Below are 27,432 nucleotides of genomic sequence, written 5' to 3'. Positions count from 1 at the left end.
ACAGCTACTGTATGTAGTGGGGCTTGTTTAACCTTTGCCTTGTGGGCAAGCAGGAAGGAGAGACGCGATTGGAGGTGTGTGTGTTCTGTGTGCTCTCTGGTGGCCGCATTCAATAAATAAAGTTGGCAGAAGCAACAGGAGAAGCTTCCTTCTTTGCTGGAGTCAGGTCGCCCTTACTACGGTTCGGAGCCGAATAACACTGACAAGTTAAGCGAACGGCAAAGAAGACGGCTTTTTTTTTGTGTCGAATACAGAAGATGAGGACTTTGATGGATTTGTGGATGAGGATTAATCAAAAATAATGTGAGTACATTCTAAAATACTTCAATTAAGTACAACCGAATTGTACATCTAAATGCCGTCAAGTGCTCAACAGATTTACTCTGCCAGTGAGAAGTGTGATATACAATTCCCCTGTTATACAGAATTTATTTTACTTTGATGCTTGTTATTAAGCAAATTTGGAGCAACCGAACCGGAGCAGGAGGGGACAGAGAAGAAGAGAAAAGAAAACAGGTGGGCGTGCGGGGATGAGAGGGGGACAAAAAAAGAGAGACAAGAGACAAGGACAACAGCCGCAACAACATCAATTGTGACAACAATAGTAGTCATGAAATGATGTACTATGATAGTGATCACAATGACAATACTGCATTGAAACAATCACACATAAATGTAGTAATGAAATGATTATCTATGATAGTGAACAGAATGATAATTACTGTAATGCACACACAATGCTGATATCACCGTCGCTGTAATAAAACCAACAACATAATAACACCCTGGTTAACTCAGTGAGTAATGTGGGGAAGTACATATGTACTGTGAGTGTGCATATGTACAGGTATCTCTGTATGTGGGGAAGACTTCATATATATAAAGGTGCAAGAATGTGTGGGCGTGTAATTGTCACTGAGAATGCATGAAAGGAAAGAAGCCGCACTCCACCTCCCAGAGAGCCCCGCCCCAAATAGCCAGGCTGAGCCCCCACCGCCAGAAGGCCAAAGATCAGTGCCCCAAGAGCCAGCCCAGAGAGCCATCCCCCCCGGGAAGACCAGCAAGGGGCCGAAGAGAGGTAATCCCAGCCAAAGACAGGGCTCTGGCGGGCCGGAGGACAGCCAACCCCTGAGACCAGCGAGAGATCACGCCCCACAAAGGCAGACGAGTACCGGGGTCCACAAACCGGCAGGCCCAGAGACGCCCCCACAACCGGAAAGAAGCCCGCCCCCGCCGGAAGCGCCAATCCCCCCCACCGTCACCCCCACCCCCGCTCCCGCTGCTTTTTAAAAACATATGATAGCATGGTTTTAGCGTGCAGGCAGTATTGTATTGTATTGTAGCGTCGCTGGGAGCACGTCCTGTTCCCAGCCTACTTTGCGGTAATGTTTTGGTGCAAATGCTCTTAAAGTTACATGTTTGACCAGGAAATAGCAAGCTCAAAAGAAGACGGCTTTTTTATGTGGAACAACTGACAGTTTGTGTGGATCTTGTGAATGATTGTGACTGAGCTAGGACTCAGTAATTAAAGTCTACACACGACGGCTTCAGTTGATTGAAAAACGAAACTTTTTCGTGCATGAAGCTTCTACTTGAGTCAGTAATTTGGCCGCTATATGCGGTCAGATATTGACCAAGGGAGACAAAATGGGTGGCCGCTGGCCGCGTTAGACAGGTGACTGCTATACACAGGGTCTATAACATCTAAATTTGCTGTGGGGGATTTTTCAGTGGCTATAGGCAGGTGGCCGTTCTATAAAGGTGGCCGCTAAGACAGGTTTGACTGTATAAAGAAAAAACACCGGCATGGGAACTTGTTGGTGCCAGAGTAAACATATCAGGTAAGTTTACATTGGTTTACATTCATGTAAGTTTATCTTCAATACAAGCAAGATTCGATCCTAGCAAGAGTACTTGATCAACTCGATCAACACCGCTTTTTCTTGTCGGAACTGCATTGATACCCCAAAATTTCCTCCAAATTTGACAGACAATCGAAACCTCGGGAGACTCTTAATTCACTCTGGATGTGAGCGCATCGCTCACCGTTGTCGATGGCCGCCCCTGTTTGTCGCCATAGCCAGCGAGCTAAAACAAACAGGCTGTCAATTCACTGTGCTGCAGATTTCCTGAGGCGTCAGGTAGTGAGGTTTCACCAAGATGATATTATCCTAACCCTACTAGTTGGCATCCGTTACACATGCACACTGCACTTCTATGTGTTCTATTATGCTGTTATAATAGGTAAGATTAAGAAAGATTCAAACATAAAAGTTCATAAGATGTTTTAAACTGATGTTTTGCGGCTACAGACAATTTTTCTTGAGTGGGCGAGGGAGCAAAATGGTTCTTTTGATAGGAAAGGTTGCCGACCCCTGCCATAAGCAAAAGAGATAGATTAGCAAGATAAACAATATAACTGACAACGCAGTACACATTCATAACAAAATGCGGCAAATAAGGAACTCGGCAAATCAGATGAGATTGCATGTAATAGTTCAAAAACAAACACTGTGTGCATTTTTCACCAGCTGCTTGCAGATTTTCAGGATGCAGCAAACCTTCTAAAAATATTCTCATCCTGGCCAGAAGTCAACTACTGTGTTTCTCACCAAGAAAAGATATAGCCACTTCATTATAAGATGAGGCTGTAAGATGACGCACGGTCATGTTGATTGCTTCTGTCCTTCAAATATTGTAAACATTGTGGAAAGTTGTCAATTGAGTGGGTTCAACCAAAGGAGGTGGCTGATTAGATTCGTGACACAGAGACCTGAGGTTCAGTTTGCAAATTAAAACTCCTTGGGGATTGTTGTCGACTGATTTATTCATTGAGTTCAGGGGCTGTGCAGTAGATGTTACATCTTAATAAAATGCACAGTAAGTCATTCTACATAATAAGCAACACATCAGACACCACAAACATTAATGAAAAATAGTTAGATATTGAGGTCTTGATAGGAGCACATACAACTTGTTCAAACCTAAGAAATGAATGCAATTTCTGGGAACAAAATTCTGGTTATAATTTCAGTGCGATTTGTAAGAAGTAAAAAAAAAAACAGTGTCTCTTTATAAATACCATTCATTTTGTGTACCCAATCTAGACTTTACTATTACACCTTATTTATCCTTTTTCCTTCTTCTTCTAAAACGTCTCATTTTTTACCCTTCAAGGCTACCATTCTTCTGCTCAGAAAAGTCGGTATGTGCCAAACAAGACCGAGGCTGCATTTTCACCAGAATACAGGCTATTGAACATGTTAGCTCGTTCCCAGGGGCCTCTTCAAATCCTCCTGCTAGCTTGACTTTGACGAGCTCCTTCAGTTTCTGATAAAAATTGGCAATAAGTGACTTCAGAACCCTCCCCATCTCTCTTCAATTGTTGCAACGCAATCCAAGTTAAAGTATGCCTCACACTTATTAATCCCATGTAAATACATAATGTACTGGATAGGTGCTCACCACTAAGGGATGAAAATGAAAGATGAACAGATGGAATCTGGCAGGAAAGGGTTGTGGGCTGAATTCCCAAATGCAGACACCTTAGTGTGAGTAAAAGATGAGAGTTTATTGATGCTCACAGTTATTGGAATAAGGGTATGTGGTAAACCTTGGAGGGAAGTACAGGGACGGCTGAGAAGGCCAGACAGGGAAGAAAATGAATACCACTGCAAAAGTGCACAAAAAAACAGGTGGTCAAAAGGAGTGACAAAAACACAAAAAAAGTGCTGACCACACGGCCAAAAGCCCGGACTGTCGAACGCGTGTTCAGTGTAGCTCTCAAGGCAGAGAGAGTGAGTTTTTATCAACGTACACTTGTGCAGCCTCACAGGCTGGCATCCGTTACATAGTCAATGGAAGGAGGGGGACGAGGGCTCTGGTAGGGGAGGAAGAGGAGGAGGGCTCTGGGGGATCCTGACAGCGCTTCCCCAATGGGCGCCTCCAGGCAACCCACCAGCCTTGTCTGGATAGGAGCGATGGAAGTCAGGGACAAGGTCAGGGTCGAAGATAAAAGAGTGGGGTATCCAACAACGCTCTTCAGGGCCGTAAACCCTCCCAATCCACCAAGCACTAGTAGCCCCTCCCTCTCTGACGAACATCAAGGATACACCGGACGGTGAAGGCTGGATGGTCATCAATGAGGCGGACAGGAGGCGGGGGTCTCGAAGGAGTGGACAGAGAGCTGGTAGACACAGGACGGATTTGAGAAACATGAAATACAGGGTGTATCCGTAAAGTGGGGGGGAACCTGAGCTTCACTGCGGAGGGATTGACCATCTTTTCTATGGGAGGAGGACCTAGAAACGGGGAGCGAGTTTGTGGGTGTCAGTCTTGATGGGCATGTTTTTGGATGAGAGCCAAACATGGTATAAGGGACCGTATTGTGGGGCCGGGATTTCCTCCGATGTTCTCTGCATGGCTGCGCATGCTTCTTTCCAGACACGCCGGGCTCGTTCAAGGTGGGCCTGCACTGATGACACATGAAGTTCGGACTCCTGGGCAGGAAACAGCAGCGGTTGATAGCCTAGCGTGGCCTCAAAGGGGGACATACCCAGTGCAGAGCTGCTCATAGATTTGTGTGTATACTGAATCCAAACAAAGTGTTCTGCCCAGGTGGTAGGATTGGTTCGGTAACACATCTAAGGTTTGACTCTAAGGCTGAATCCCAATTCTACCCCCATACCCCTCATCTTACCCCTTTCCCTTTGGTTTTACACATTCACGAGAATCAAGTGGTGTCCTATTTCTCCTTAAATTGAGGGGTAAGGGGTACCAGACTTGAAATTAAAGGGTAGGCAGAGCTACAACACCCGCAAACAAGACACCAGAGCAGAGACCGAAACAAGCATATACTGTAAATGTAAGTAATTACACAGAATTATTGATTTTAAAGTAACATCACTCATGTTTTATTAGCTATTCAATCATTTGCTAGTCCACTTAAATATTAGCCATGCTTTAAACTGTTGGTTTTTGCTAGCCAGCTAACACCGATATCTAAGTTAGCAGCAATCTACTGCATTTGTCATACACCAAAAAAAACAAAAAAAACATTGCAAATATTTTGTTGATTTGATTCAACAAGTGTAAAATGTGTGCTTTTGTCATATATGTATACTGTGAAAAATGTAAAAACAAATATTATGCAGTGGGGGCAGCATTTAGGTGGAGCCTTTGTCACAAAAGCTGTTGTATTGGGTGGGAACTTCCGCCCAACTGCCGAACTGAGTCGTCGTGTCTCATTGCTGTTATCCATCTTTATCTGTTCTTACAGGTCATCTGTTTAACGCCATAACAAGTAGTATTTGGAAGTATTTGAAAGAGGTAAGAGCCTTTTAAGTGCTTGGAAACTGAGAACTTTGGTAGGACCGTGTTTTAGGCAGCAGTTAGTGCCGTGTTGTGGCCATTTTGGATTCGGATAGCCCTGACCTTTGTCTCACAGGCAAGCTCATTGTATGCGTTAATTGGGCTCCTGCACACACACATACACACCCACGCCCACATTATTATATTTAATTAGTTGTCAAAAAGGGTTTACATTTACACATTATATTTTATCTGTGATTAATTTGTTACTAAATGCACATGTCCAGAATTGTAGCAAATTAACAAGTTGCTTCTTTAAACTGCAGCAGAACAGAACTGTATTATTTGTCTTATGTAATTCTATGCGTTTATGTCAAGTGATGGTGTATGTTCACATGTTTGTGTTGCAAGTGTAAAACCAAAACAGTGAAATCAGCACCAGAAATGGGATTTACCATAGAGTGAAAATATTTTGGGAAATGTAATGAAGATATTGGATGGATGAATGTTGTTTGCATTTAATGTTACCATTGAGACTGGAAGAATGTGAATGGAGTATGTGAATTTTGAGTTTCAATACAAGACGCGTCCGGACGAAGAACTGAGTGCTCCGTGTCTCGTTGCTGTTATCCATCTTTATCTGTTCTTACAGATTTTTGTATCTTGCTATTGTGGCACCATATCCTGGGACCCGTAACACATTTCATAAATGATTAGACAATGATTAGATAGCGACCACAATAGCCTGTTAATTGTAAGTTGTATTTCAAAATCTCTTGCCAGCGAGAGGAATTTACATTACTGAACTGGCCGAGAGCCTGCCATGTTTGTGTCTAACTAAAGCGTGCCCTTTCTCGGCCATGGCGGGTGGTTAACCCCGCTCTATATTGCAGAGCTCCGTGGCAGTGTGGGGGCTGCTAGGAGCATGTGTCCGCCTACAATGCAACTCTCCCAGCCACGGCAGGTGGCTATCCTCTAGGGATGAGCGAGTACACCACTATCTGTATCTGTATCTGTTCACCCATTTAAATTATCTTTATCTGTAGCTTTACTCTGAGTGGGCGGGGCATACACCGGAAGTGGGCGTGGTTAAACCAGAAATAGGTGATGCTTAAATCGGTACATTATTTTAAGACTGAAATTGACATAGATTGATCAGAGATTGCTATATTTATTGTTGTGCTATATGTGTACTGTGTATGTAAGTGATCTTTAATTAGTTTTTAATGGTCTGCGTGAAGTTGGTGATTCATGCAAACATCCATTGATGGCAAACAGGGAAATAATCTGTCAGCCTTGTTCACTGTAGTTATCATAGTTGCGTATGGAATCGATTACCAAGAGATTTACATCCCTATTTATTATAGATAAATACTTTTCATGTGTGATTAAATGTGATTAATTATGAGTTAACGGTGGACAAAATGCTACTAATCACGATGCTATTAGTCCTTGGTTAGCAGTGTAGAGCGTTTCCGACAGCAGCACCTGTGAATGTTCACTGCATGTGTTCTCTGCTTGTTAGTAAAGCGACTGTAGTACATCGTGAGTCTCTCTTTAACAATAAACAGCAGCAGTAGAGTAGTATTCTACACTGGTGTTGAGATGTCTGTAACGTAACATTGATGAGACAATACCAGGAAGTACGCTGCTGTTCTAACTGCTAATGTGTGAGTCTATCTTATCTTATTTATGTCTAAAATGGCTTATTTTCTGTTATTATATCTACTATATTGGGTAATACAAGTGTAAAGGTGTTATTTCATGTCTCAAGGGCTATAATAATGTTAAAAAACATATTTAGAAGGTCATAAACAGGTTTTCTATAATCTAACTACGAATATATTCCATTTATTAATATTGTATTGTATTGTATTGTATGTACTTTATTTATCCCACAGTGGGGAAATTTACTTGTTACAGCAGCAAGCAAGCAAGACAAGTAAAGAGAACAGTAAAGTAAAGTAAAGTAAGGCATCGTGACTACAACATGGTTCAGGTGGTGCAGGTGTTGTAGAGCCTGACAGCGGTCGGTATGAAGGACCTGCGGAACCTCTCCTTCTTACACCGTGGGTGTAACAGTCTGCTGCTGAAGGAGCTGCTAAGGGAACCCACAGTGTCATGTAGCGGGTGAGAGGTGTTGTCCATGATGGATGTCAGCTTAGCCAACATCCTTCTCTCCCCCACTTCCTCCACGGAGTCCAGAGGACCGTCCAGGACAGAGCTCGCTCTCCTGATCAGCCTATTGATCCTGCTCCTGTCCCTGTCCGTGCTGCCCCCTCTCCAGCAGCCCACAGCATAGAAGATGGCTGAGGCCACCACAGAGTCATAAAAGGTTCGTAAAAGAGTCCTGCACACACCAAAGGACCTCAGTCTCCTCAGCAGGTGGAGGCGACTCTGGCCCTTCTTGTAGAGGGCGTGGGTGTTGACGGACCAGTCCAGCTTGTTGTTAAGGTGAACACCCAGGAATTTGTAGCTGTCTACCAACTCTATGTCCGCTCCCTGGTTGTTCACCGGTGTGAAGTGAGGTGTTTTCCTCTGGAAGTTAATGATCATCTCCTTTGTCTTGCTGGTGTTGAGCTGCAGCTGGTTAAGCTCACTCCAGCTGACAAAGTCCCTGATGACCGTCCTGTATTCCAGATCATTCCCCTCTGAAACACAACCAACAATGGCTGTGTCATCGGAGAACTTCTGGATGTGACACTGTGTGGAGTTGTGTGTGAAGTCCGAGGTGTAGAGGGTGAAGAGGAAAGGGGAGAGCACCGTACCCTGAGGGGCACCTGTGCTGCAGAGTACCATGTCAGACACACAGTGACGGAGCCTCACATACTGTGGTCTGTTGGTGAGGTAGTCTATAACCCATGCAGTCAGGTGTTGGTCTACTCCCACACTCTCCATCTTCACTCTGAGTAGTGCCGGCTGGATGGTGTTGAAGGCACTGGAGAAGTCAAAAAACATGACCCTCACAGCGCTCCCGCTGTCCTCCAGGTGTAGCAGTGATCTGTGCAGCAGGTACATCACTGCGTCGTCCACTCCGATCCGAGGCCGGTAATAAACTGCAGGGGGTCCAGCTGAGTGCCCACCAGGGGTCGCAGGTGCTGCAGGATAATCCTCTCCATGGTCTTCATCAGGTGAGAGGTCAAGGCAACAGGCTTGAAGTGGTTAGGCTCCTTGGGACGCGGTGTCTTTGGGATCGGGACCACACAGGAGGTCTTCCACAGGGCCGGGACTTTCTCCAGGCTCAGGCTGATATTGAACAAGTGCCTGAGAACTCCACAGAGCTGGTCAGCACAGTCCTTGAGGATTCTAGGGCTGATGCCGTCCGGTCCCGGGGCCTTCCTTGCCTTGATCTTCCTCAGCTGACTTCTCACCTGATCATCAGTTATGGAGAGGGGAGTAGAGGATGGCTGGGATGGGGATGTGGGGGTGAAGAGTGGTGAGTTGGTAGGGGAGGGAGGGAGGGCAGACTCAAATCTGTTAAAAAACACATTGAGTTCATCTGCCCAGATCTTGTCCCCTCTGGCTTGGTCTCTCCCCACTCCTTTACCATGGCCTGTGATGGTCTGCAGGCCTCTCCAGACTTCCCTGGCATTATTCTCCTCCAGCCGCTTCTCCAGTTTCCTCCTGTAGCAGTCCTTCCCCTTCCTGATCTTGTGCCGTAGTTCCCTCTGGACTCTGCACAACTCCTCCTTGTCCCCTGAGTTGAAGACCCTCTTCTTCTTGTTTAGCAGGGCCTTAATCTCAGAGGTCACCCAGGGTTTGTTGTTGGGAAAACACCGCACCAACTTGGAGGGCACAGTGTTCTCCACACAGAAGTTGATATAGTCTGTGATGCAGTGCGTCATGCTGTCAACGTCACTGCCATGGGGACTACAGAGCGCTTCCCAGTCTGTTGTCTGGAAGCAGTCTCTGAGCCTAGCACTGCTCTCCTCAGACCACTGCTTCACAGGCCTCTTCACAGGGGGTTGCCTATTCACTACTGGAGTGTAGTCTGTGACGAGATGGACGAGGTTGTGATCAGAACGACCCAGCGGGGGGAGGGGGGATGAGGTGTATGCATCCTTGATGTTTGCATACAAGAGGTCCAACGTTTTATTGTCTCTAGTGTGGCATTTGACATACTGGGTGAAGGTGGGAAGAGCAGAGGACAGGGAAGCATGATTGAAGTCACCGGAGATGAGGAGGAGGGATTGGGGGTGCTGGTTCTGAAGTTGAGAGACGATGGTGTGGATCTGCTCTATAGCTGCAGCAGCGACCGCTGAGGGGGGGATGTATTGAATATTGAATCCTACATTGTGGAAATTCACTTATCAAGGGTTGCGTCTGGAACCAATTAACTGCAAAGAACAAGGGACGACTGTAACGTAAAAAAAATTACAGTGGTACATGCATGCTGTAGAATTAGAATTATAACAAATATTTTTTTGACCAAAAATCTGTGAATTTGCAGGGTCGTGAATGCTGAATTGCGACTGTGCGGAGATCCACTGAACAACCTTAAAACATTGAACGAACTACAGAAAGTATGCAATCGGCTTTGATTTTACATATTAAAATAAATGTAACTACACGTATATTATATTGGCAACAAAGGTGATTTCATGACTGACTAGTCCTTTGGCTGCTTAAAGGTTATCCAGAATAATTTGATCTATTTTAGTTATTGGTTGTCAGAACCAACAAAAGGGGCAGCTTGGGGGTAAAGAAGTAGTCTTTTAACAGCTCTACAGAAGGGTGTGGGAGGTTTGCCTCCATGGCTCCTAAAATATTAATATCCCTGTCAAAGACCATTACTTTGGACCAGTCTCAGAGTGGACTTTTGTGGCTCCATCACTCCTGTAGAGCGCTCAACACTGACAGTCTCTTGCTGCTGTTGAAAGCAAAATTATGTAGTGTAGGGTTAAAATGACGTGTAAATAAATAATACTGATTTCATTCCAAAAAAAATGTAATTTCTGTAAAACAACTCAAAGTATGCTAAGAATTAAATGTTGTTGTTTTTTTAATTACATTGCCTGAAATGAAAAGGCACAGGCACAAATCTATGTACATGTTTGGCTATTGTAGACCTGAATTACATTATATGTATACATTATATACAGTATATATATTTCAACACAGTCTTCACACAGTTTTTCACACAATGTGTAAGAATGACATAGCTGGGATGGAGGTAATAAAAGGATGTAAATGGATACTGGTCACACTTTCTGTGGCTGTCACAACAACCTTCAACTCTCTCATGCTCATTAGGACGCATGACTGATGGCTGTGAACTGTCTGCCTGTTAACCTTCATGGCAGTGTCTAAATAAACAACATCTACCTCAAAATGGACTGCTGCATAAATTATCACATGTTAAATGTATTTAACTCCGGGGTGGTTCTAGCTAAGGGCCACATGGGCAATTGCCCAGGGCGGCATTCCCCAGGGGGTGCCCCAAGGTGGGGTGGGGGCTATGGGGGAACATTTCTTTATACTCAGCACTCATTTGTGCATCAAGTCAGGATATGTGTGGCAGATGGGTACCCTCTGCAGGCGGGATACGCACGCCACATTATGCTCAAACGTCATCAAATGTCTACCACGTGACATGGGTCAAACCATACTGAGCAGCAATCGGGGTTCATCGCTTAAGGTAAAAAAGCACATTACAACAGTAAGTGCTCATAAATAAAATAAATTTCATTCTTGATATTAGATCAGTTATAGCTGATCACGAATCCCAAATAAATGTTATTTCACTACTAAACTGTGAAATAAAAAGGAGGGAATTGTGAGTCAATATGGGTTAGTTTAGCCTTCACTACTTGTGAGTGACGGTGGGAGATAACGACAAAGTGTTGTTAATTTCCATCCATCCATTTTCTATGCCGCTTCTCCTCATTAGGGTCGCGGGGGTATGCTGGAGCCTATCCCAGCTGACTTCAGGCGACAGGCGGGGTACACCCTGGACTGTTCGCCAGTCAATCGCAGGGCACATATAGACAAACAACCATTGACACTCACATTCATACCTATGGACAATTTGGAGTCTCCAATTAACCTAACATGCATGTTTATTTGTGTCAACAAACCAGAGAAAAGAGAAAGTGAAAGCCATCAGGTACACAATTTAGAAAGAAGAGGAGTAATGGGCCAAAGATAAAGGTATGGAGTTACAGTATATCATATCATCACTTTATGTCTCCCATTTTATTATCATGTGATCAAATAAGCTAATATGACTTGGTGGCTAGAGGCTAACTGTGCTTGTTTTCTTGAATAAGCATTTTAATTGTGTAAATAATATACTATATTCCAAATGCAATTTAAGGGGAGCTTGTGAAATACTTTGGAGCACCTTCTGCAGTTGGAAAAAACATTTGTAAACAACACTTGTGGGACTGAGTGTGTTGAGGCTGAGGGAAGGAGGGCTCGGGGGAGGTTGTACTTGAAGAATTTGTGCACTGCAAAAAAAATAATTTCATTCTATTTGTGTTGTAGTTAAAATGTTTTGATTATATTTTGTACATTTTGTGGCAATGAATCATTTATAGTTGCTTTTAGGGATGTCACAAGATCTCATGTCACAAGATTTCGCGGGATTAAAACGTGACAAGAGTTCTCGTTCAGAAAAAAAACTGTCTCGTGGGCACTACGCCTGGGACGATAATAAACTAATCACACAATAAATGAAAATGAAGTAATTGTGCCCGCTTCAGTATATTGCCATGTGCATGTTTTCGTTTTCGCCATCGTCCGCCTCCAAATAGGCAGGAGGGATGGGGGTGGTGCACATCGTTTCTGCCAAGAGTCTCATTCAAGCCAGAACCGCCACTGAATTAACTTTTTTTTTAATGGCTCAGTGTTTGAAACTGGACGATAGTTTGAATGAATTGGAATTGTTTGTGATATTTACTACGAAATTGTTATTGCATAAAGGGCTTTTAGTTACACAGTATATGTGAGGGCGGGTCTAGGATTTGCTTAGGACTTTGATGCATACTGAGCTAATAATCTAAATAAAAGATAAATCACCTCCAAATCGATCAGTCTTAATCAGTCAGTGCCAAAGAATGGAGCAGAGGTGTTGCAATATCTATTGGAAGGAAAGGCTGTGCTAAATCTGAAATTTTCATGCCAGTATTAGCACAAAAGTCTTCTAATTTTACTCTTCTGAGACAAAGATTCAAGAGATTCAAGATTCAAGAGAGTTTTATTGTCATGTGCATGGTAAAACAGCAGTAATACCATGCAATGAAAATCTTATTCTGTTCATTCTCCCAAGAAAAGAAAGAAAACACAAGAAAGAATAAGAACATAAAGATAAACATATATACCAATAAATTAAGCAGCAACAAAAAGAAGAGACATTCATACAAATAAATATACAAATAAATAAGTAATAAATAAATAAAGTGTTATGAGTGTGTGTTGCGTGCGGCGTGTGTGAGTGCTTCGTTGAGAAGCCTGATGGCCTGTGGGTAAAAGCTGTTTGCCAGCCTTGTGGTCCTGGACTTCAAACTCCTGTAGCGTCTGCCTGACGGTAGGAGTGTGAATAATGAGTGTTGTGGATGTGTGCTGTCCTTGATGAGGTTGTGTGTTCTGCGTAGGACTCTGGTTTTATAAATGTCTTGCAGTGAGGGGAGGGTTGCCCCAACAATGTTCTGTGAGGTCTTGATCACCCGCTGGAGTGCCTTCCTATCACGTGTTGTACAGTTACCGTACCAAACAGTGATGGAGGCGGTAAGGACACTTTCGATAGTGCATCTGTAGAAGCAACTCAGGATTGTGGTGGGCATGCCAAAAGACTAGATCCTGACGTACTTTTTGCAACTTTGCATGGACACGTCACAGTGGTAGAGCAGAATGAGCCCTCTATTTGCCATTAATGGGAAGCAGCGTTGAAGCAGTGGGCATGTTGAACAGGCCGAACCCTCAAGTAGATCCAGAGTTTTAAATTGTCAAAGCAAGTATACAAATAATTTAATCTGCACTTTGTATGAATACATTAATAGAGATTGTGCTTTTGTAGTAACTAAAGTCATGCATGTCATGGTCATAACAGCCCCCTAACCTCCTGCTTGATATTGACGCTCTCCTCCGAGCTTGACCTCTTCTAAACAAAAACACAAGCGCCACCATCTTTTTTTCTCTCTCAAGGCAATTAACACTAACACCAGCTTTACCCTTTTGTCCCCTTCCCTTCAGCAGAAGCCTGATATACGTACAGCAAGGTGTAAAGTGGCTTCTCACTCGCCTGTGTGCATGTGTTTGTGTATGTGTGTTCTTTTAGACTAGTGTGGCTCTCAAAGGGAAGAATTCCACCAATAACGCCCTAATATCATTTAAGGCTGATGACTCTAGAAAATACACATTAGGGACCATTTTTGTCTTTTAAGTGCAATTTTTTTTTTTGGCCCGCGGCACATTCTAATATAATTTAACAAGACAACTAAAAACAACAACAGCAAAAATGGAAAAATCAGCAGTAATTTTACAAGAATAAAGGTCAATATTAAGAGAAAAAAGTTGTAATGTAAGAAGAAAAAGTAATTTTACAAAAATAACGTAATATGAGGAAAAATAATGTCATTTTAGAAGCGTAAAGTTGAAATATTAAAGAAAATATACGCTTTTTGGTGTAATATTATGAGTAATATGATGGGAAAAAAACTGAACAAAAAGATTTTGGCAAATTAGGTTGAGGAAAAGTTATAATATTATGGGAATAAAGTCATAATATTACGAGAGGTAAATTTCCGAAGATTATATAAATATTTTGAAAATAAAAAAAAAAACAACAGCAGAAATTTCCTCCTCCTTCGTCGCGGAAAATGTTTGGATACCATTGTTTAAGTGTGTAAGTGCACCCCCCTATTGTCACATCGCAATCTATATCAGGTGTGAAATTATTATAAGTTGAACCACCATAATTTTTTTGTCTTTCGGCTTTGCCCCTGTCGGCAGTCGCCACAGCGAGTCAAACGCATGAGTGAGGGGCCGTGTTACCATCCCCAGTCTCTTGCTTGTTGTTGCTGAGGTACGCCCCTTTCTGGTCGCCTCGTGTAAGCCGGATCCTCAGGAAATAAAGGGTTGGTTTGTACATGACAATTAATTATGAAAATTAATTAGAAAGTTGTAGGTAGTTATATTGTGGTTATATTGTTATAGAGTTCCTGTTATTGCAAAACGGGTTGTTGGCTTCAGGTGGTCTCATTCTCCCGGTGCTATATGTGGTCCTAGCTGTTTGTGGCGTCCAGCTACCTGTGTAATCCATTTATGTCAACAGTTTCGCCATTGGTGTGTGTTGTGCCTGATCTCCCCTTTTTCTACAAGGAGACGTCATTGACGGAGCTGTGGCTGTGTGTGTGGTTTAGGTGCACCCTTCCTCCCTCAGTCGGCGTCCACGCTCATTACGCCACCTGCACGGTAACGACCGGCTACTGCTTGCCTTACTGACACTTACTGCGTTGCTCCTTTGATAAGATAAGATAAGATAAGATAAGATAAGATTTGCCTTTATTAGCCCCACAAGGGGAAATCCCAGGTTTACAGCAGCAAAAGCAGGGTACAAAAGCCCACAAGAGCATAGACAGTGCAAAATCAAGGTAATGCAAATCAAGAAGTTATATACACTATTTACAGCTATGTACATGTTGGTCAGCCACGGGTTTATTGCACGGTTATTGCACTGGTTTATTGCATGGTAATTGCATGGTTTATTGCACAGTAATTGTACATGATGATTGGAGCAGTTTATATTATGTAGTGTGACAGCTGCAGGAAGGAAAGACCTGCGATATCTCTCCTTCGCACACACTTTGGATGTACTGTATCATCCTGTCACTAATGGAGCACCTTACTGCAGTTGTAACCCAGCTGTTTTTGTGTAATTAAAAGAAATGTTATTTTTCTATATGTAATGTTCAGGGATTAATGCCACTTTCTGTTCTTATAACTTAAGTAGAATGCTACTAAATTTCATGCATTCGTTGTTTCATTATAATTGTATGTGATTGTCTGTAAGACATCTTTACGACAGTCTTGCGACAGTCGTTAATTGGTTACCATGGTGCCCCTAGTGAGTGCTGTAGGCTCGCACATGGTCAGAAAGTGTATAGGAGAGCCACCTGTGTGTGCCAGGCCTGTCCGCTCAATCCATCACTGCATGACACTACACTGTTTTCCTCCTAGGTGAGCATTCTCACCTAGAAGAGTATCAGGTTGAGGGTTCATGTTGGGAGGTTATTCAAGTAGATAAATACTGTCCACCCAAGTCTTCAAGTGAGCCACTCAGAGAGGATGTCGTGCCTCTTGCTCGTGTCATTGGTGACCTAACCACTAGTTTTAGTGAGCACGTCAATGAGTTGGCCCTTGAATACAATAGAATACAATCTCACTACTCTTTGTCATGTATGACTTGAATGACTTGAAACGGCATCTTCAGGAACTCTTGGCTACAGGTGTCATAGCCCCTACGCCTCTCCAGTTGTTCTTGCGGAAGGTGGTGGATTATCGCAGGCTTAACAACCTGACCAAAAAAGATGTCTACCCTCTACCACGTATAGAGGAAACATTCACCTTGCTGTCAGGCTCTAAATGGTTCACTGTACTTGACCTTAAAAGCGGGTATTACCAGCTTGATGTTGAACTAGCTGACCGACCAACGACAGCATTCACCACACCTATTGGTACGTGGCAGTTTTGCAGGATGCCACAAGGCTTAACCAACTCGCCAGCCACCTTCCAGCGAACCATGGAGAAGGGGATGGAAGGCATTAATTTCCAAGAAGTGGTGGCTTTTCTTGACGACCTCATAATATTCTCAAGCTCCCTTGAAGAACATGAGGAGAGATTTATGAAAGTTCTCAAGTGCCTTGCCGAATTTGGTCTTAAGTTGTCCCCTTCTAAATGCAAATTCTTTCAGACCTCTGTGAAATACTTAGGCCATGTCATTTCCGCTCAGGGGATCCAACCAGATTCTGACAAAGTTGCCGCTGTAAAAGAATGGCCCAGGCCACAAACAGTCAAACAACTTCAGTCATTCTTGGGTTTCACTGGGTACTACTAGCGTTTTGTGAGAGATTATGCAAGTATTGTCAGACCTTTAAACGACCTGTTGAAAGGAGATCTAGCTCCTAGGTACAAAAGTTCCAATTCTTGGCCAAGAAAACAGTCCCAGTCACTTGGGGAAAAATGGACATCTGAATGTCAAGCTGCATTTCACATTATCATCAGTAAATTAACATCAGCACCTGTGCTTGCTTTCGCCAACTGGCCGCTTCCATATTTGCTCCATACTGATGCCAGCCTGACTGGTTTAGGTGCAGCACTGTATCAGGTACAAGATGGTCAGGCCAGTGTTGTGGCTTATGCTAGTCGTGGTCTTTCTTAAAGTGAAAAAAACTACCCTGTGCATAAGATGGAGTTTCTCGCCCTTAAATGGGCAGTCAGTGAGCAATTTTTATTTATATGGGGCTCATTTCAAGGTACTGACAGATAACAATCCTTTGACATACGTGTTGACTAGTACAAAGTTGGATGCCACAAGCCACCGGTGGCTCGCAGCTCTGTCAATGTATAACTTTGACATCCATTACAAGGCTGATCAGCACAATGTTGATGCTGATGGACTTTCTAGGAGACCTCATGAACCATCGCCAGATGATGAGGATCAGAGAATCTCGAGCACACTAGATTGTGTTAGCTTGTCACCTGGTGAGTTCCAGGTCCTGAATGAAGAGACAGTCAACACTCTGTCAACACTGAGACACTAGAAAGGATGTGCGAGGAGTCCGAAGTAGCTCTGTTACTCCGAGAGCTGCTTTTACTGGATGGAGTGTTGCACCGAAGAGTCAATAACCAAAGAGGTGAACCTTTTCATCAGCTTGTCATGCCCAGTAGTCATAGAGAGGGAGCATTCCATGGTGTCCATGACACAGTCAGTCACATGGGCATTGAAAGAACGGTGGAACTAGCCAGAGCAAGATTTTACTGGCCGAAAATGGCTAAATATATTGAGACAAACTGTAAAAGCTGTGAGAGATGTGTGAGATGAAAAGCTAGAGCCCAACGAGCTTCTAAACTGGTCAACATCAAGGTTAGTGGTCCTCTTGAGTTAATTTGCATTGACTTTCTGACATTAGAACCTGACAAAAAAGACACTAGAAACTTACTAGTTGACTGATCATTATACAAATAATGCACAAGCCTATCCAACAAGAGATCAGACTGCTAAGTCTGTTGTCACGGTGCTGTGGGAGAATTTTATCAGTCACTATGGCTTTCTTCGTAGGCTAGCGATCAAGGAGCTTGTTTTGAGTCTGAACTTGTTGCGGAGCTTTGTAAACATGCTGGTATAGCTAAGTCCCGCACAGCGCCCTACCACCCAAGGGGAAAGGTTCAACAGAACTCTGCTTGATCTGCTGAGAACTTTGGAGGACAAGAAAAAGGAGGAGTGGAGGAAATATGTGAGGCCACTTGTACATGCGTATAACTGTATGAAAAATGACGTAACAGGTGAAGCTCCTTCTCTTCTTATGTTTGGACAAGAACCGCGTCTCCCAATTGACCTTTGCTTTGGTATTCGTCCCCGAGGCCACAACCCCAGAACACATTCCCAATATGTGAGAGACTTAAAGAAAAAACTCAAACATGCCTATGAATTGGCCTCAAGAAATATTGAAAAGAGGCAGTTATTGAATAAAAGGCATTGGGATGCTAAAGTGACTGCTCTGCTGTTGGAAGTAGGTGATAGAGTCCTGGTAAGGACCTTGAGCCTCCGAAAGAAACACAAAATCTCTGACAAGTGGGAAGCAACTGTTCATGTTGTTAAACCGCCTGATGAGAGCATCCCCATCTATGTTGTCAAGCCTGAAGAAGGTGAGGGCAGGGGGAGAGTCCTGCATCGTGACATGCTTCTTCCATGTTGGTTCTTACCTGCATCACCTGGAGAGGACGAGAGGGACAATGAGGTGCATGCCACTCTGACATCAGCCCTGGAGGAGACAGACGACCAATCTCTCGTGGAAGTTGACATGGAATGGGAAGCCCATGACACAACTACAGATGTCCAGGAGCACACTATGTATCCTTTTATTATCACTTAAGTAGTATGCTACTAAATTTCATACATTCGTTGTTTCATTATAATTGTATGTGATTCCCTTTAAGAAATCATTCAATCAAAGACATCTTTACGACAGTCTTGCGACAGTCATTAATTGGTTACCATGGTTCCCCCAGTGAGTGCTGTAGGCTCGTCAGAAAGTGTATAGTCTGCTCAATCCATCACTGCATGACACTGTGCTGTTTCCCTGCTAGGTGAGCATTCATGTGAGATGTGCAATGTCATTTAGATTATACAGCTGTGTTGAAGGTAAAATATATATACAAAATAAGCAAACTAATGGTATTAGTGTGTCAATCGCTAATCGCTAATTAGAGTTTGCCATTCATTTGTATTGATGTGATACTTTGAATCCTGTTAGTTCATAGCAGAAGGTTATTCTACATGATATAAGTGACTATGTTCCGTATTTCTGTGTATATTGCAATGTGCATTGAGTGCTGTAGGCTTGCACATGGTCAGAAAGTGTATAGGAGAGCCACCTGTGTGTGCCAGGCTTGTCTGCTCAATCCATCACTGCATGACACTATGCTGTTTTCCTGCTAGTGAATTGGATGTGAAAGACTGTTGCTGTTCTTTGTTGGCCATAGTGGAGGAAGAGGACACAATGTACCGCCTCGTCATCATCATCATCCTGCCGCTGCTGGAGCATCCCAGGCACCTGAGCACACACTCATGCCTTCATACAACGCCCATACATACACGTATAGAGCTATATAGACTCTTTATTTTCGTATGCTGGCCAGCGGATCTTAAATTGTGCTCAGGACAGTTTAAGGGACATTCATCATTATATATTGATTTTTTTTTTCTGTGTGTTTTATTTAAATGTTTTGTCCATTCATGTTGGAAGTGTTATATTCACAGTGGAGCTGACTCCCAGTTTGTGAGGACAGAGAAGAGATGCATTTCAGTCCAGCAAATCATTAAACCTGGATTGATAGTAAACTGCTATCAGGACTGTCAGAATGACTCATTGGTTACACAGCGAGTGATCCTCGTTTTGCCGCAAATGTTACTTCTTACGTGACTTTACAATGAAATTAGTTTGCTGTCATGTAAACAAATGAGAGGGCTTCATTCATTCAACAATAGCAAGCTAGCATGGTAACGTTAACAGCAGGCTAGTATTTACACCCAAAACTGTGCTGTCAACATTAAATTAAGCAAATACAACTTACGGGAGTCCAGGCAGGTGTGTGTGGGGGCCTGGGCCTTCTTTTGTAATAGCCTCCTGGATTTAGGTGGAGTTCAAAGAAGTACAGCATTGATTGTGGCACCCGTGTTGTGCCGAGTTTTGCATCCACGCCCCAAGACGTTGTCAGTGGCCCCTTCATTGAGGTACTGTTGATCAATTGTTAGCTGTCGTCTTGGTCTCATGATATCAAAATGTGAACAGCATAATGAAGAGGACTGTTTAAATTCCAATTCTGCTGGAACCAGGACATTTATTGCTCTATTCATGGATCACACATCTGTTGTGAATTTTACATTCAGCTCCTTAGAGAACAGCAAGTTATACAACAAATACTAAAACATAGTATAGTTAGAATAGTTGATGTGCATTCAAAGGTTTGGAGAAATTTCATCTGAAAGCCCAATATGGCTAAGTTTTTTTATTACTTTTCCTGCACAAGGATTAGAATAAAGATCATATCATGGCTTACACAAGGTTTTCATATCTCAGTGGTGTGTTTCTCTATGAGTCTCCTTTTCTTCCACTTCTTCCCATACAAACTCAATAGAGCAACCCTTCAACTTCTCTAGCAGGACCTTGTCAAACTGTTGATTGTGCTCCTCTGTGAACATGTTCCTCCAGTCGCCAACCTTACCTAGAAGAGATGTATCATGAAGATGTAGACTAGGATGTATCGTATAAAGCAATTATTGAGCATCCGGGTGACGTCATGCTCATATTGTCCACTAGATGGCGCATGTGCATGGTACCTGTACATGTAGGGACTCCATTGACTGTATTTCTCAGGCAATTCAGCGCACAAAAACATTTACAGACATTTATATGAAGTTTATGAGTGTGTATGTGAAAGTCTCACCCCTCCTCATGAAGGAGCCTTTGCTTTGGTCCAAGATATCATGAGAAACGAGAGTGTAGTTGATCATCTTGTTGTCTTTCATGCTGCTGAAGCTGCAGTGCCTCACACAGCTGTTCACCTCATCCTCAACTAGTGGGCACTGGAGAAAAGAGCTCACCCTCTTGATGGCACCATGCGGATTCTAACAGACACCATGAAGTCAGCAAAGGAACACAAATAAGCCATTGCAGCCTCCTAATGCGTCTTAAGACATTGACCCTCTGTAAAGCAGACATTCTTTACCATTGACATCTCTTCATAGGTGACATGAAGCAGATTAGTCATGGCTCCTAACTGGCTCGTCCATCCTTTAAAATGATCAAACCAGGATCCAAATTGCACTGAAAAGGATCGTATATCGTCAACAATCTTCCACTCAGTATGACACAAAATCTGATCTCACCTGTACCCTCCAGAAATTGGTTTAAAAACTCTTGAAAGGAGCCACCATCAGGTAGGAAGTTGGCCATTTTGTGGAAGTGGTAAAAAGACACCACAGTATCCTTTGGGTTCCTGCTTACATAAATTACCTGTGAAGTGGCACAAAGACAAATTGTACATATTGTATGATTTATTCTTCAAATTGGTGTCTAAATGTTAACCACACCTTGGCTTTGGAGCCCTGGAGGGTATGGCCCAGCATGTCATGTGACAGGTGTGTGGTCATAACTCGAGGTCGGCTTAAAGTCTGGACCAGCTCAGCACTGTAATGATGTTCCAGCCAGGGAGCACGAGCCCAGTTTGGAACCGTTTGGGACACGTGTGGATCCCCTCTGTTGGAGATTAGTGTTACCATTTGCTGCATCCATGTGGTGCCTGGGAATAAAGATGTTTACAGAAAGTATTCCACCAAAATGTTCAAAAAGACAGCAAGTATTATTTAATACTAATATTTAAAGTATGTGCAAAGCACTTCAATAGTGACACACTAACATTTCAGAAAGCATTAACAAAAAAGTGACATTTCAGAAAACACTCTAGCAAATCTCAAAGCAAACATTTCAGGAACACATTAACAGAATAGCAAACAAATTAACTTTTCAGGAAACACATTAACAAAAGACAAAACAAACTACAATCACACAAACCGGAAAGGGAACATACCAAAGCCGAGATTGACAGGAGTTCAAATTAGTGACGTGCAATCAATACTGAAATGTCAGTACATCCAATTCCAGCTCTTTTTGCTCTAAATTCTTCCATTCTCAAATCAAAATACTCATACGTTTGATACTTCAGTCATTTGAGGTAATGTATATCATCAACAAGAACACAGTGAAAGTAACTACATTATTGAAATCTTGTCTAAATGGGAACTACTTTTTCTTCCGCCTGAATAAGTGTATAATGCCTAAGCAAATGATGGCTGATCGCAAACGGAGTCATGTGTGAATTGTAAATTACTGTCGTTTTGATTCCTATAGTAATATTTAATAATATTTTATTTTAACAGTTTTATTATTTTACTTATTTTCTTTTATTGTATAAAATACTGTTTTCACATATTTTATATGATTCTGTTTTTCTGGAAGAAAGATCGGAAAGAAATCATATCGCACATCACTAGTTCAAATAATTAGCTCTAGCAGGCTAACATGCTATGACTTTCTAACATATCTTACACCAAATCAGTCTGCAGGAACTGTCAGGCACTGTCAGGCACTGTCTTGTTACGATAGTTGGTTTGGTTTGGTTTGGTTTAGTTTATTTGAACATGAAGGTTACAATGGAATACGTCTCATGAATCATTCTTTGACAGTTCCACATGTCCAAAAGGAGTAGGAAGAAGCAAGGCTTATTTAATCCTACCCCCCATCCATTCTACATCTAGTACAGTACATGTAGTTCACTTCCTGCATTCCATGTCGTGTTTTCTGTGATAGTCAGGATAATACATAATAGATAACGGTAAGACAGCCTTCCCCCCCCAAAAAAAAAAAATTAAATATATATATATACATATACATTAATAATAATAATAATAATAATAATAATAATAATAATAATAATAATAACAATAATTAATAAATAAATAAATAAATAAATAACTTTTTTATAAACAAACAAAAACAAAAACATAACAAACCTGACAGAACAATCAAGACTCTTCTGCCTTGTATTTAGCAAACATCAACTGCTTGTATTGTTTTTTGAATTTGCTCTTCTCTGTACATTGTTTTAGTTCCTTACTCAATCCGTTCCATAATTTAATTCCACACACAGAAATGCTGTGGGTTTTCAGCGTAGTTCTCGCGTATAAATGTTTTAGGTTTAATTTTCCTCTAAGATCATATTTCTCCTCTCTGATTGAGAAATACTGTATGAGGTTTTTGGGTAACGAGTTGTTATTAACTTTAAACATTATTCTAGCGATTTGAAAGTGTACTAAATCTGCAAATTTTAATATCTGCGATTTTAAAAATAGAGGGTTTGTATGTTCTCTATACTTGGCATTGTGAATGATCCTTACAGATCTTTTTTGCAGTACAGTGAGTGAGTGAAGATTGCTTTTGTAATTATTACCCCATATCTCCACACAATATGTTAGATATGGTAATACTAAGGAACAGTACAGAGTGTGGAGTGATTTTTGGTCAAGAACATATTTTGCTTTATTTTGGGGTCCTTGTTGGACCCCAAGGTGCAGAGAAGAACAAAATGGTAGTGAAAATGGTAGTGAAAAAAAGGTTTAATACAAAAAGTGACCTCCGTGGAGGGAAAAAGGCAAACAAATAAATCCAAAAATGGTTCAACAGTCCGAGAACAAAAATACACGGCCAAGCCACAGAAAAAATAGTAACAAAAAAAACGCTGCAAGTGCTGCAGGAATAGAACACACTACAGGACAGGTGAACAGAAAACAGGATCGCTGCTGGAAGTAGCCAAGCAGGAAAAGTACTTACAACACGGTAGGTAATGTGACCAGAAAGCTAATAAACAAAATACAAATGTGAAATACAAGACAGGTAGGCACAGGTAGTGATGGCAAAATCGAAACAGTGTTGTGGTGCGTGCCAAAACCTAGGCGGAACTTGTGATTCGAAACACTGTTCCGCTGTCTGTATCAGAAGGCCCATGTCATGTGACTGTTCCTTGTTGTGTTCCATTACGACCCCAATTGTTTTGAAACATTACAGTGATCAATGATCTTGTTATTCCTTTTCTGAAATTGAATAATAAATAAAATCCTACCATTACCCTATATGAAAATGCCTATTAAATATAAAATATATCCAACCTAAATATATACTTTGAATATATATATACTTTGTAACAAGTGAATTTCCCCGCTGTGGGATAAATAAAGTACAAATACAATACAATACTTTATATGTAAAATAGTAATTTCTCGTGTCTTCCCCTGATTGGCTGTTGATTCATCACACTACACGCCTAAAACATCAAATGCCTTTGAAATGTGCAATTTTTTTACAAAGTCTTGCCTCTCAGAGTGTATTGCACTGAGCGTTTTCAGATTAACTTTAGATGGATGGTGTTAGAAAGAGTCCCGGGTCAGCTGTCTGGGAACACTTTAATCTTGCTGAAGAAAAAAAAGTTACGTGTTTCCATTGCATGCAACAACTTGCATTTTGTAACAACACAACAACTATGTGGAGACAAAACATGCTGATATCTGTATAACTACCCCTGCATAACCGAGTACTGAATGTAACCAAGGCCAGCATGGTGTTTATGGTATGTATTCATGTTATTTTAATACACCTATGAGTACACATTTATTTGTAGAGAGTAGAGTAGAGAAGCTTTATTTTTCTTGTTCTTTGACAGGAAGGCAGAAAGAATTGGAAGAGGCCCTAGTTGAACTTATTGTGAAGGATTCACAACCTTTTTCAGTTGTGGAAGATGAGGGTTTCAAGAATTTTGTCAAGAAACTTTTACATCCTTCCATCCAGAAATACACTGAAAACAATGTTGATATCCAGATACGTCAATCAACATGGATGCTTCCTTATTGGGATATTTCCCAATTGGCCACCAGATGTGGGGAGATGTTTCAAACGTTCCAAAAACTTGATTCGTTTTCTGAATCAATTGTTCCAAATGATTCGATCGTTTCAATGTTCCATTTCTGCCATCCCGAGGCACAGGTAGCAGGTGAGGAACGAAGGAACAATCTGGCACTGAACAGCTGCCTTCAATCAGTTTAAGACGGTCCAGTGATAATTGGCTGCAGGTGTGTGGCGACAACGCAGCTCATGACAGGAACACATATTTGTATGTGTCCATCGTCTTTGGTTACTTTGTTTTGTGAAATGCTGAAGTGTTTCAGCGTTTGTTAAAATGTTTTGCACTTCTTGGCGCTTATTTTGTTCATATGTTTCCTGAAACGTTTTTTTGGTTTTTATTTTAGTTCATGTATTTTCTGAAATGTAATTTTTGTTGATGTGTTTTCTTCTTTGGTTCATTTATTTTCTAAAATGTAAAAAAGTGTTTTGCACTTCTCTGCCACCATACAGAAGTATATAGTAGTGGTGGGCAAACTTTTGGACTCGTCACATTGTGTTAAAAAATGTGGCCGTCTATATATTGGTGGTCATCAAACAGAACAACGTTCTTACTCACGAACACGACACATCCACAGCAAGTTAAGGTATCGCATAAATCAACTACTGCTACTACAGTATGTGGGTTATAAACAACAAAGCCTGAAGCATAACAGGTAACTTTAACTGCCGTTTACAACAACAATATGAAGTATGAATGATAAAACACTGGATATCAGGAGTATCTCAATGTCTGTTCTTGTTTATTTCCCGACGACCTCCTCAATATGTTTTCCAATCAAGAAAAAATGCGACAAACGCCGCGACGTGTTGGGAGAGAGAATACCACAAGCTACCCAGCATGCCTTGCGGTGGGAATATATGGGTGTAATTTTGGCATGGGTGTTGTGCGTAGACGTTTATTTGTATGCCCACGTGGTGCAGTAGGTAGGTTACATTGTGTGTGTTGACGTGTTGTGTTTGTATCGCTTTTTTGTACAAGCTACAGATTGCATCTGAGTATTTCCTGTGCGACTGAAGCGTGCCACAGTGGCACTGCAAGTTGCCAGCTATAGTTTTGTTGTTAAAGGTTGTTTTGTTTTTTTAAGTAATTTGGAAACGCCCCATGGGCCAGATTAAGTTGTTTGGCGAGCCAGATGTGGCCCACGGGCTGCAGTTTGCCCACCCCTGGTATATAGTGTACCTGTAAAGACATAACATGAGTACTACACAACACTGGTTCATACATCAACTGCAGGTTTCACATGTCCTTACCTGACTTTGGATATGAGACAATGAGGATATCTGTGTCCTGAAAAGGAAATGTGACAGCTCGCTGCAAAGACTCCTGGTCGTGTAGGTGTCCAGGAAATGCTACTCCATGAAACGTCTCTGTGACTTCGAACCTGGACATGTCTGACTTCAATAAATTATATCAACTGTTCTTCTTAGCTTTGTCGTTCTTACTGTCCCGATGCTTTACGTTCACCCCTCTCTCTCTGTCTCTCTCTCTCTGTGGGACTAAGAGAGACTGACAAAGCAAAGGACCACACACGGTCACACGTGAACTAAAGAAATGAGGAAGTGACAAGACACCAAGTGGCAGTTCCTGAAATTACCAATGAAATAAAAGTACAAGAACTGACACCAGGATGTTGTTAACTTTAGGTGTGATTAACCTCAACTCACCATGTCACTCCTACAGTGTATTACAACAAACAAATAATAATACAACATTACCAGTGGAACATTTTTCCAAATGTATTTTGCCCTTTAAAGGCCACTGTACTTAGGCTAACAGGCTAAGTTAATAACTAGACACAATGGGTTGTGATAATGTTTTTAAAATCCAAAAACTACACCACTGACTTGTGGTGTAGTAACACAACTACAGTAGGGTGACCGAATGTCCCATTTTCCCAGGACATGTCCTGTTTTCATGCCCTATCTCCGACATCCTTTCTTGTTTTTTAGAAAGTGATGAAAAAGGATTTGGCGTGGTGGGTTTATTATAATAAGTTCTGATAGTTATCGGACCAAACCCGAATAACGAACAAACATATTTAACATATATAACAAACATATTTTGCATATGAGAATAATGGCTTGGAGCAGCGTACGGACACGTGACGAATGCGTACGAAAATGACCAACAAAAATTATGGCTTCCCAGCCTTTCCTCTCTCAGACACAAGCAAGTGCACGCCATTTACTGTATGGCTTCCGTATGCATAGAGCCGCACGGTGGTCTAGTGGTTAGCATGTTGGCCACACAGTCACAGTCTGGAGATCGGGAAGACGTGGTTTCGATTCTCCCCTGTGTGGAGTTTGCATGTTCTCCCCGTGCTCGCGTGGGTTTTCTCCGGGTACTCCGGTTTCCTCCCACATTCCAAAAACATGCATGTTAGGTTAATTGGTGGCTCTAAATTGTCCATAGGTATGAATGTGAGTGTGAATGGTTGTTTGTCTATATATGCCCTACAATTGGCTGGCGTCCAGTCCAGGGTGTACCCCGCCTGTCGCCCGAAGTCAGCTGGGATAGGCTCCAGCATACCCCCGTGACCCTAATGAGGAGAAGCGGTATAGAAAATGGATGGATGGTGTGCGTAAGCACGCAGACCCACCGGTGCTCGCGTGACCACGCCCCTCTACACACACACAAACTTATGACTTATGTCCTTTGCAGACAGGAATAAAATTATAAAAACTGCATATTCAGGCATTGCATCAAATTGAATTTTGCAAACTACTGATGTCACACCCTAATCGGCAAATAAACCACAAAGCTTTTCAAGTTCTTAGTCTGAAATGAACGCCTGAAATAAATTGACTTTTGACTCTATTCTGGTTTGACTATTAGAAAAAAGACTGAACTGAAAAAAGAAAAGAAAAGTCAAGAAAAAATGTACCG

At 42.0% G+C, this 27,432-nt stretch overlaps 1 protein-coding gene across 1 annotated transcript; it reads right to left on the bottom strand.

Moving 5' to 3' along the window:
* Positions 1-20,107: 20,107 nt before the first annotated feature.
* Positions 20,108-26,016, bottom strand: sult5a1 (sulfotransferase family 5A, member 1). The gene is made up of 6 exons (XM_054770904.1): positions 25,797-26,016; positions 21,125-21,333; positions 20,921-21,047; positions 20,761-20,858; positions 20,479-20,659; positions 20,108-20,256 (listed from the first exon to the last, which is right to left on the bottom strand). Exons 1-6 carry the CDS (start codon positions 25,933-25,935, stop codon positions 20,108-20,110), a joined length of 903 nt encoding a protein of 300 aa, XP_054626879.1. The 5' UTR covers positions 25,936-26,016.
* Between the last annotated feature and the right edge of the window lie 1,416 nt (positions 26,017-27,432).

The sequence above is a fragment of the Dunckerocampus dactyliophorus genome, chromosome 3 (genome assembly GCF_027744805.1).
Source record: "Dunckerocampus dactyliophorus isolate RoL2022-P2 chromosome 3, RoL_Ddac_1.1, whole genome shotgun sequence".
Taxonomy (NCBI): domain Eukaryota; kingdom Metazoa; phylum Chordata; class Actinopteri; order Syngnathiformes; family Syngnathidae; genus Dunckerocampus; species Dunckerocampus dactyliophorus.
Note: the sequence above shows the minus strand (reverse complement) of the source record. Positions and strands in the feature narration are given on the sequence as shown.